Source organism: Eleutherodactylus coqui, chromosome 2 (assembly GCF_035609145.1).
Source record: "Eleutherodactylus coqui strain aEleCoq1 chromosome 2, aEleCoq1.hap1, whole genome shotgun sequence".
Classification (NCBI taxonomy): Eukaryota; Metazoa; Chordata; class Amphibia; order Anura; family Eleutherodactylidae; genus Eleutherodactylus; species Eleutherodactylus coqui.
Window position 1 is genome coordinate 10236662 of NC_089838.1, and position 12110 is coordinate 10248771.

Below are 12110 nucleotides of genomic sequence, written 5' to 3' on the forward strand. Positions count from 1 at the left end.
ATCTTGCCCTCTAGGGAGTCTGAGTCTGGCCATCTTGCCCTCTAGGGAGTCTGAGTCTGGCCATCTTGCCCTCTAGGGAGTCTGAGTCTGGCCATCTTGCCCTCTAGGGAGTCTGAGTCTGGCCATCTTGCCCTCTAGGGAGTCTGAGTCTGGCCATCTTGCCCTCTAGGGAGTCTGAGTCTGGCCATCTTGCCCTCTAGGGAGTCTGAGTCTGGCCATCTTGCCCTCTAGGGAGTCTGAGTCTGGCCATCTTGCCCTCTAGGGAGTCTGAGTCTGGCCATCTTGCCCTCTAGGGAGTCTGAGTCTGGCCATCTTGCCCTCTAGGGAGTCTGAGTCTGGCCATCTTGCCCTCTAGGGAGTCTGAGTCTGGCCATCTTGCCCTCTAGGGAGTCTGAGTCTGGCCATCTTGCCCTCTAGGGAGTCTGAGTCTGGCCATCTTGCCCTCTAGGGAGTCTGAGTCTGGCCATCTTGCCCTCTAGGGAGTCTGAGTCTGGCCATCTTGCCCTCTAGGGAGTCTGAGTCTGGCCATCTTGCCCTCTAGGGAGTCTGAGTCTGGCCATCTTGCCCTCTAGGGAGTCTGAGTCTGGCCATCTTGCCCTCTAGGGAGTCTGAGTCTGGCCATCTTGCCCTCCAGGGAGTCTGAGTCTGGCCATCTTGCCCTCCAGGGAGTCTGAGTCTGGCCATCTTGCCCTCCAGGGAGTCTGAGTCTGGCCATCTTGCCCTCCAGGGAGTCTGAGTCTGGCCATCTTGCCCTCCAGGGAGTCTGAGTCTGGCCATCTTGCCCTCCAGGGAGTCTGAGTCTGGCCATCTTGCCCTCCAGGGAGTCTGAGTCTGGCCATCTTGCCCTCCAGGGAGTCTGAGTCTGGCCATCTTGCCCTCCAGGGAGTCTGAGTCTGGCCATCTTGCCCTCCAGGGAGTCTGAGTCTGGCCATCTTGCCCTCCAGGGAGTCTGAGTTTGGCCGTCTTGCCCTCCAGGGAGTCTGAGTCTGGCCATCTTGCCCTCCAGGGAGTTTGAAGGCACATTTACACAAGCAGATAACAGCTCAAAGATCGCTCAAACAGCAGTTTGAGTGACAGCTTTGAGCGATTATTTTGCATAAAAAATATTTGGTATTCAAGTAGCTTCTCAGCTACTTAAATACTAATTATGTATGTTAATGAAGCCCTCCCTGAGCACAGGCTAATAGCCCAAGGCTATTAGCTGACCTCAGATCCTTTGTTCTCCATGGGGAAAACAATGCTATCAGCACTCCCCCCTGGAGAACGACTGATTAAAACTGATCGCTAAAATCAAGCTCACTTGATTTTAAGGATCAGCAAAAAGAGCCCGATTTACAGGCACCAATTATCGCTAAAACGATCGCCGATGAGCAAAGTCTTATCGGTAATTGTCCAGTGTAAATGGGCCTTGAGTCCGGCCATCTTGCCCTCCAGTGAGTCTGAGTCCGGCCATCTTGCCCTCCAGTGAGTCTGAGTCCGGCCATCTTGCCCTCCAGTGAGTCTGAGTCCGGCCATCTTGCCCTCCAGCGAGCCCGAGTCTGATAGAAGAAGGATTGAAACACATCAATTCTCCTTCTATCGGGTTTTTTCTCCACCACTACATATTAATAGTGGAACCTGTTGTCCGGTTGTGTTGCTGGGATCTGTTGTCCTACAGGGTTCCAGCAGTACAACCTGACACCTGTGTTATCTGGCTCCAGCTTTATGATAGGGATGCTGTGGGCATGCTCTGTCATTGTACAGGAAGGAGCCGATCACCATTACATATGATTAATACTGGAAGCTGTGTTATTGGGCTCCAGCTTTATCATAGAGATGCTGTGGGCATGCTGTGGGATGTGCAGAGAGATGGAGGAGGATGTAAGGTATCACCGTCATCTACTATCAGTGTTATATACCTCCATGCTCTGCCACTGTGCAGGGAGGAGGGAGAGGAGAAGCTGAACTGACACCATTACTTAATGCTAAAACCTCTAGTTTAAAGCTGGAGCCAAATAACCCAGGTTTTACCATTAATAATATGTAACAGTGATAGATCATCTCCTCCCTGCACAGTGACAGAGCATGCCCACGACATCCCTATTATAACGCTGGAGCCAGATAACACAGACGTGGGCATGCCCTGGGATGTGCAGGGAGAAGGAGGAGGAGCTCAGGTGCCACCATCAGCTCAGGTGCCACCATCAGCTCAGGTGCCACCATCAGCTATCCGTGGTGATATCCTCTGTTATCTGCCTCCAGCTTTCTAATAGAGGTGTGATGATAATGAGATGACAGCTCACCCTACCCGCAGTGTACACAGCACCAGCTGAAAAGTAATGGTCCTGAGAGAGCCACAGAAATTCTTTGCACAACATACAGATGGACCTTACATCTAGTTTCATGCCCATTGTCGCTGTTGCTATAAAACTCTTTCAGGCACTACATTTATGACTTGCAGCTGCAACACTCTTCTTAGAGGAACCATTAGCCTACTATCAGTTTACGGAAAGCCCTTCATATCTCGTTTAATGGCATCTTCCTTAAAAAAGCCTATATGCTATATGCAGTGAAGTGATGGCGATGGATGTGTCCGATTTGAGGTTCTTGATCCCGCATGCCTTTGTCACCGGACCTTATGCTCCTGTATGGGCTGTATGCATGAGTTGGCCACGTGTTTCCTTATCACTGCTATTAATGGGAACCTGTCACCCGGACCAGCTCGCTTTAGGTAAGGACATCTGTTTTGTACAGAATCATACCCACCAAATACCCCAATGATGTGGTAGTCAGGGGAGGGCAAATAAGGTGAGCCCTGCCTCCCCGTTCCTCCTCCTCAGCTGCCTAGAAATAAGATGGGGTCTATAGAAATGATAGAATTCTATCTGCTTGTGGCCCCCACTAGGGGGAGCTAATTGTATATAGATGTACTGTGTACAGCTAGTATTGGACTCGGTGGGAGCTGTACAGATCTGTATGTAGTTAGCTCCTCCTAGTGGCAGCTGCAGTTATTTCAGTATGAATCCCAGGTCATGGGCAAGCGCTCTGACAGTTATCAGGAGGGGCATCAAATAATGTTTTTATTCCTATGTTTAGTATTGCAGAAAGCTATTTAGTGGCTGTCTAGATTAACCCCTTTGGCTTTAGGGTGTTTGTACGATGTCCTACCATATCGGGGCCGGTCTCACTGACAGGTTTCATGTTTAACGGAGCTATAAACCTAATATTAATTCAGCATAAAAAGGCATCTCACTGCCCATATCCTCTCAAAGCAGAATCTTATATCTGGTAGGAAAAGATACTAACTAAATGTATCTCCAGACTGATACATTGTAGCAAATATCAGGGCAGGAGACAGACTTGTAATACTGATGTTTGTACTTCACAGAGGATAGTTCAGACTAGAGGCTCCAACCTGCCCGTATCACATCTTGTATCCAAGCTAGAGGCGGTACAACAGGGTACTAGAGCCTCCATGCCCCCCTGTATCACATCTTGTATCCAAGCTAGAGGCGGTACAACAGGGTACTAGAGCCTCCATGCTGCCCGTATCACATCTTGTATCCAAGCTAGAGGCAGTACAACGGGATACTAGAGCTTCCATGCCCAGCTGTATCACGTCTTGTATCCAAGCTAGAGGTGGTACAACAGGGTACTAGAGCCTCCATGCCCACCTGTATCACGTCTTGTATCCAAGCTAGAGGCAGTACAACAGGATACTAGAGCCTCCATGCCCACCTGTATCACGTCTTGTATCCAAGCTAGAGGTGGTACAACAGGGTACTAGAGCCTCCATGCCACCTGTATCACATCTTGTATCCAAGCTAGAGGTGGTACAACAGGGTACTAGAGCCTCCATGCCCACCCGCATCACATCTTGTATCCAAGCTACAGGCAGCACAACAGGGTACTAGAGCCTCCATGCCCGCCTGTATCACATCTTGTATCCAAGCTAGAGGAGGTACAACAGGGTACTAGAGCCTCCATGCCCGTCCACATCACATCTTGTATCCAAGCTAGAGGCGGTACAACAGGATACTAGAGCCTCCCTACAAGGGGTCAATAAATTCTCATTTTGCTCTGATATTGTGATCAGTTACTTATATCAAGCTTACAATCACAGAGAGAAAGTTTCTTTCCATCCGACAACTTCTAGGGGAGGGATGTCACTGACAGCTTTTTTTTATGTATTTGTGCCACCCGTTCCATACTCTTCAGTGAATAGATGAGAAGAATGCAGCATGCTCGCCATCTGGTGGTAGAAGTAGAGTACAGCACTCGAACAATGTTCATGGCATTCATACAACCCTTTAAAACTGGTATAAACATTGGAGAGGGGAAAATAGCTAACTAAGGGCTGACACCCACTGGCGTTTTATTCTCCCTTGCGCTGCGAGAGCAGGTGTAAACACTCGCCTCGCAGCGCAAGAAAGACGCCGGGATATCATCCGTGTTTTCCATGAGGCCAGCGCTAGCCCCATTGAAAACATAGGGAGTATATCACAGACTTCTGCCGCAGCTGTCACAGCTGCGGCAGAAGTCTACCATGCTATCCCATCGCTTTCAATGGGATCGCCGCTGCTGCCGGTCCCATTGAAAGCAGTGGCTTGTGGCAACCCCCAAAGCATGATTTTCAGGGAAGGGCTTGAAATATAAACCCTTCCCTGAAAATCATCATTAACTGGTTATAAAAAGAAAAATAAATTTTACTCACCTTTCTGCCACTCAGACGCATCCTCCGGCTGGCTTCCGGCACTGCTGTCCAGCACTTTCAGCAGGCGGGGATTTAAAAAATCCCCGCCTCCTGAAAGGGCTGTGCTAGTTGGCTGAGTGCTCAGCCAATCAAAAACAAAACAAAACTATTGATTTCAATGGTTTCATTTTCACTAAAATTGTGAGATCTGCGATTGGCGCCCCGTCCTCTTCACAGATGAGAGACGTGTCACACTGAACGTGGAAAGTGTCTGCAGAATCATCCACGTTTGTGGTGGGTCAGTGATGGTCAGGGTGGCATATCCTTGTAGGCTCGCACAAACCTCCATGTGATGGCCAACAGTACCCTGACTGCTGTTAAAATCCTCAGAGCCGTGGTCAGAGCTAGTGCTGCTCCGGTGGGCCCTGGTTTCTCCTGGTGCAGGACAGTGCCCGGCCTTATGTGGCAAGCGTGTGTAGGCATTGATGCCACTGACTGCCCCCCCATTCTCCCTACCTGAATCCAACTGAGAACCTCACTGCTGGAGAAAAGAATCGACGCCGTAAAGTCTACTTCATGAATTCCCACCTAAATGAATGTGACACTTACTCGATGATTCTAAATACACCAAGTGCCTAAACCTTAAATGCCCCCATCTAGTGGCTTGGGCTCAGATATGCCCCAGACTGCCAGTGATACATGCCCCATAAGACTCTTACCTCTTGTGCCGGGTTGGGCTCCTTCACTGCATACAACATATGTGACATCATTTTCATTTGACACGTTACAAGCGGAAAAAGCAAGAGCTGCAGTATAAAGCATGGGGGAAAGGTCCATAAATTTCTACCCTGCATCAGCAGAAATAAGTATGTGTTTGTGACTCCCGTAAACTATAGCAATTGCTGAGCCTGACCATAAATAAGCATTTTTGAACCGCGTTCCTATGAGATGCCTTTTTGTATGGATTTCGGTATATTTGCAGGTCTTTGAGGGTCATTTCAGTAACTCCCTATCCCTCTGCAATCCATTGCTGCTACAATGCAAGGAGCTAAAGCAGCCCTAAATAGCAGAACCGGAAACGGCTACCATGGAGGTGGCACTTTTTTTTGTCTAGTTTTCACGAAGTGCCTGACGAGACGCTGCGGGAACACGTGCGGTAATCTAAATGTCCTCTGCTCCATTGCAGGTCAATGCAAAAAACTCCAGTAGACGGAAGAAGAGAACGTCGTTCAAGAGGAAAGCCAGTAAAAAAGGCTTTGAGGTAAAGATGCAGGCAAGACACAATAGAGTCTACCCCACCCACCCAAGACATAATCCATCTACATCAAGTCCAGATTTCAAGGAGACTCCAACCCTTATTTTATGCCCCTCCTCCTTTATAGAAAACCACAGCCCTTATTTTATGCCCCTCCTCCTTTATAGAAAACCACACCCCTTATTTTACGCTCCTCCTTCTTTACATCGGAGCGCACACACACCTAGCGCATGACCCAGGCGGCCAGATGACATGTACTAGATCTAATCAGGGAATGTCGCAATCACATTCTGATCCTCCTATTCTCCTTCTCAGGATATTAAAGGCCGGGCCTTTGTGATAAAACCCATCTCCTCCCCCCTCATGAAACCTTTGCTGGTCTTTGTGAACCCAAAAAGTGGTGGAAACCAGGTAAGTGGATTTTGAAGTTCTCCTTATCGCCTTCCCACAAAATGCCATGCCTGTACATCATCTCTGAGCTGTGCCCGCACCATCAGCAGCAGGAGTGCATGTTACTGTTGTGCAGGGCGCAAGTATGGCGCCACTTATGGACGTCACCAACACGTCAAACCAAGATGTGATGAATGTCCACAATGGACCAATATATACATGTATTATATGGCCAACACAAAGGTCAAAAGTAGTAACAAGATACAGGAGTGGGAACACTATCACTAACCAACTTCAGCTTGGTGGACCCTGCCCAAACGCAAGGCATTCGTCCAGAAATGTCTCAAACCAAGGGGACCTAGTCTGGCCCTAGATGGAGGAAAGAGAAGGTTATATAGCAGATGGAAACAGAACTAGGCAAAGGTGCAAAAAAGTTATAAACAGAGATACGTAGCTGACACACCAAACACCTTAGACAGGATAGGATACAGATGTCCAACAATGCAACAGGCAGAGGAACAGACAAGACATGGTTCAGGTGTCAAACAACCCAGCGGATAGAGGGAGCACACAAGACATGGTTCAGGCATTCGACAATCCATTAGAGGGTGGGGGAACAGACTAGATGGGACTCAGATGTCTGACAACCCTTTGGACGGTGGGAGACACAGACAAGACCTGGTTCAGACATCTAACAATCCATTGGATGGAGGTGAAACGGACTGGAGAGGACTCATGCATCTGACAACCCTTCAGACGGTTGGGGGAATAGACAGGGCATGATTCAGGTCTCGGGACGAGCTCCACTGCCCATAGCGATATAGCCCGGAAGCTTTCCAGGCTATGTTTCACTATGGGAGCTGCAGAGCACAATGCCATAATCTGTGACAGTGTGCTCTGCCTGCACAGCCCCACAGAGAACACTGCAGGACTTAAAAAAAAAAGAAGCAGGAAGATATTACCGATCTGCCGGCAATCTCCCGCTTCTATTTTTAAACTCCTGCACTGCTTTTTTACAGGTTGCCATGGAGACCATCATCGTCTCTGTGGCAGGGAGAGCTGGTGATCGGCTGTCAGAGGGTAGCCAGGCACCAGCTCTTACAGCAAAGAATGGAAAAAACCTCCGAGCTCTGCTGTGTTAACCCTTTAAATGCTGCGGTCTATGCGACTGCAGCATGTAAAGGGCTGTCACCATCGGACCCTCTGAATGTGATCAGGGGGTCCTGATGGGTCCCTGTGGAAGTCCCCTAAAGGGACAAAAAAATAAAAAGTTAAAAAATTATAAAAAAAAAAAATAAAAACACTTGTCTCCCTTTACTTTGTAAAAAATTAAAACAAAATTACACATGTGGTATCCCTGCGTCGTAATGACCCGGAGAAGGAAGCTAGTACATTATTTAACCCCTTAATGACGCTGCCCCTTTTTTTCTTTTTTCCCCATTTCGTTTTTTCCTCCACCCCCTTAAAAAAATCATAACTCCTTTATTTACCCATCGACGTCGCTGTATGAGGGCTTGTTGTTGTTTTTGCGGGACGAGTCGTATTTTTCAGTGGTGCTATTTACCATATAATGTACTGAAAAACTTTTACAAAATTCTAAGTGGAGTAAAATGAAAGAAAAATGACATTCCGCCATCTTTCGGTGCGTTTTGTTTCTACGGCGCACAAACGGCAACAAAAATGACCTGATAACTTTATTCTATGGGTCGGTACATTAATATGATACCAAACTTGTATGGATTTTTTTGCTGTACTACTTGTATTTTTTTCAAAGACATTTCATTTTGTTAAAATTATTTTCTGCTGCATCTTCTGCGCGTAATAACTTTTTTATTCTTCCATCAACGTAGTTGAGCGAGGGCTCATTTTTTGCAGAATGTCCTGTAGTTTCCGTTAGCGCTAATTTGGAATACATACGACTTTTTAATCGCTTTTTATTGCATTTTTCTGGGCGACTGAAAAAGTACATTTGTGGCGTTCTGTATTTTTTTTTCGGACTACGTTCACCATCCGGGGTAAATAATGTGCTAATTTGATAGATCGGACTTTTATGGACACAGCAATACGAAATATGTATTTTCCTTTTATGATTTAGATTTTTTTATTATAGATATAAAAACAATTTCCATTTGGTATTGGCATAATCGTACCGGCCGGTAGAATGACTCTAATACATTATTTATACTGCTCAGAGAATGCAGGGAAAAATAAAAATAAAAAACATGCAGAATCACAGGTTTTGTTAATCTTGCCACTAGAAAAAATGGAATAAAAAGCGATCAAAATGTTCCTAAAAATTAGATAAATAAAGACGAGTTCATCCCGCAATAAACACGGCCTTCTGGGGCTCCGGCAAAGGGAAATAACATTACTACGGCTCTTGGAATGTGGCGACACAAAAGCAAACCTTTAAGAAAAAAAAATGTTTTAAATGTACAAAAATAGCAAAACATAAAACACTGTATAAACTCGGTATCGCCGGGATCATGTGACTCAGAGAATAACGTTATAACACTATTTATTCCGCACGCTGAACGCCGTAAAAATGAAATACAAAAAACAAAAGGCAGAATTCCTTTTTCTTTCCCCCAATCTTCCTACAAATTCTTTACAAAGTTATGCAATATATTATATATACCCAAAAATGATGCCATCAAAAAGTACAACTTGTCCCACAAAAAACAAGCCCTCATATGGAATGGAAAAAGGAAAAAGTTATGGCTCTTGGAACGAGACTGGGAAATTAGGTGAAATTAAATGATTGGACCATTTAAAAAACCTGCCCTGGTGGGTCTGACAGGGGGGTAAGAAACCCGCCACTCAAGGGGTTAATGGTGTTATCTAGACTAAATATGTTTGGAAGTCGCTCCCTAAGGTGGAAAAACATTTTAAAAAGCCACAGTCGCCTAACCAAATCCTGCTCCAGCAGGCCCAGACCTCCCGCTGCCGTCGACTACCTGCTGTAGCAGCGGTGACCTCCAAAGGCCAGGGTCATGTGACCGCTGCCGATAGTCACCGACTGAAGTAAGCTTATAGTTGGCTGCAGTGATCACATGTCCCTGGCATTGGTGATATCATCTCTGCAACTAGAGAGTAGCAGGAGACTGGGCATCAGTCATGAAGCGGGTGAGGCCAGTATGACTTATTTTATGTTTTTCCCTCACAGGGGGGCAGCTTTATTAAAAAAAAATGTTTTTGCTTGGATAACCCCTTTAGAAGGGTTGTGCAAAGAGGCAAAACCCCTCCCAGAGCCCGGGGCAAACATCTGACCACCCTGGGGCCCAGTCTTAGCAACCCCAGCGATCAGCTGATTTGGCTGGGGGGAAGCCATGGTCTACCAGACATTGCCCTGCAGGGGAGATGTGGTATTACAGGATGGCGGTTCACCTGAATGGCCATCTAGTAATACCGGTCAGCAGAAGGTCCACCACAACAGGATAACCAACCCGGTCTACGATGTTGATATGGCCCAACGGGGTATATGAACTGTAGTTGGGTTCCTGATGCAACCACATTAGGGCATTAAAGCGTTACACTTAACCACACCCCCAAATTCAGTAACCCCACCCAGGAAATGATGTAATCTCACCGATTTTCGACACCCTACACTCTTCCCAAAATTAAGGCTTGTGTGAGTGCCGTCACGTGTGTGGTCTCTAACCAGGTTATTGTTCCTAATAGGGTACAAAAGTGCTGCAGATGTTCATGTGGTTCCTGAACCCACGGCAGGTCTTTGATCTCTCTCAGGAAGGACCACGAGACGCGTGAGTGACACAGCGTCTTATAATATTTAAGAGGGGGAAGACCATTGATAAGACAAACCCCAATCATATGGGATGTCCCAGGTGGGTTGGAAACCAGCTGAGCTACTGATGGGGTTCCTGAACTACTCTCATGCTTGCTTTGCGCCACAGCACCTCCGAAGGTAAAGGAAAGTATTACAACCTCCTTGTAGGCAATGGAGACAGATGTAGATAATTACCAGTATTATTACTAGTAGTCCGACTCATAAACGCCAGCCGCACTCAATGTCCCCTTCCTCACTTTGCAGCAATCTTCATGAACCTCTTCAGTCACTCAGTGAGGAGGGGAGAGAGGGAGATGCAGCTGCAGTAAAACCTCATAAGAAGTAAGGGAAGGGGTGGGAGCAGACATCTGATTGGTTCAGAGCTGACAGACAGCGCAGCTCTAATCTCACCTCAGTTAGACCCCGCCCCTATATGGTGTTGGGTGTCTGGGATCTGATTGGTCGATACGAGGTAACGTGTTTATGTATTTTTACCTTTTGTCTTCCAGGTTGGAGTTGTATAGAAAAGTGCCAAATCTACGAATTCTTGCCTGTGGTGGTGATGGGACGGTAAGAGCGCCACCGTCAGGGGATTAGGTTCAGTCACTGTTCTGATACAGAGCTCCAGATTCCCTGCTAGCCTTCGCACCACCATAGCTTTAACCCCTTCAGGCGCAGTGTAGTTTGGGTGCAGCGCTCCCTCATTCCTTGGCTGATACGTGTTCCTTTTACACGGCCTGATGATTGGTCAGACCAAATAATCTGACTGAGTAAAAGGGCCTTTACAAAGGAAACCCCTGGCTCTGTAATACCATTCAGGTGTCACGGTCATTATTGTCCGCAGCATCTGAGAGGTTAGCAGGGGGTCTGCTGTATGTTACTTGTATGTTTTCAGGGGGTCCGCTGTATGTTACTTGTATGTTAACAGATATCAGCTATATATTACCTGAATGTTAGCTGCTGTATGTTACATGTATATTAGCAGCCGTTCTGCTGTATGTTACATGTTTTTTAGCTGGATGTCGGCTGTATGTTACTTGTATGTTAGCAGGGGGTCCGCTGTATGTTACATGTATATTAGCAGCGGGTCTGCTGTATGTTACATGTATGTTAGCTGGATGTCGGCTGTATGTTACATGTATGTTAGCTGGATGTCGGCTGTATGTTACATGTATGTTAGCAGGGGGTCCGCTGTATGTTACATGTATATTAGCAGGGGGTCCGCTGTATGTTACATGTATATTAGCAGGGGGTTCGCTGTATGTTACATGTATATTAGCAGCCGTTCTGCTGTATGTTACATGTTTTTTAGCTGGATGTCGGCTGTATGTTACTTGTATGTTAGCAGGGGGTCTGCTGTATGTTACATGTATGTTAGCAGTGGGTCGGCTGTATGTTACATGTATGTTAGCAGTGGGTCGGCTGTATGTTACATGTATATTAGCAGCGGGTCTGCTGTATGCTACTTGTATGTTAGCTGGATGTTGGCTGTATGTTACATGTATATTAGCAGGGGGTCCGCTGTATGTTACATGTATATTAGCAGCCGGTCTGCTGTATGTTACATGTATGTTTAGCTGGATGTCGGCTGTGTGTTACTTGTATGTTAGCTGGGTGTCTGCTGTATGTTACATGTATGTTAGCAGCGGGTCGGCTGTATGTTACATGTATATTAGCAGCGGGTCTGCTGTATGTTACATATATATTAGCTGGGTGTCCGCTGTATGTTACATGTATGTTAGCAGGGGGTCTGCTGTATGTTACATGTATGTTAGCAGTGGGTCTGCTGTATGTTACATGTATGTTAGCAGGGGGTCTGCTGTATGTTACATGTATGTTAGCTGTATGTTTGCTGTATGTTACATGTATGTTAGCAGGGGGTCTGCTGTATGTTATATGTATGTTAGCTGGATGTCCGCTGTACGTTACATGTATGTTAGCTGGGAGTCTGCTGTATGGTACATGTATATTAACAACGGGTCTGCTGTATGTTACATGTATGTTAG

At 46.6% G+C, this 12110-nt stretch overlaps 1 protein-coding gene across 8 annotated transcripts in view; it reads left to right on the forward strand.

Moving 5' to 3' along the window:
• The window catches only part of DGKI (diacylglycerol kinase iota), a 249655-nt gene that overhangs the window by 152062 nt on the left and 85483 nt on the right, over positions 1-12110 (forward strand). For all 8 annotated transcript variants that reach the window (XM_066590336.1, XM_066590337.1, XM_066590339.1 and 5 more), the window contains exons 9-12: positions 5859-5933; positions 6243-6338; positions 9999-10081; positions 10614-10674. In XM_066590336.1, the coding sequence (XP_066446433.1) occupies positions 5859-5933; positions 6243-6338; positions 9999-10081; positions 10614-10674 (315 nt within the window). The remainder of the gene's footprint in view (positions 1-5858; positions 5934-6242; positions 6339-9998; positions 10082-10613; positions 10675-12110) is intronic.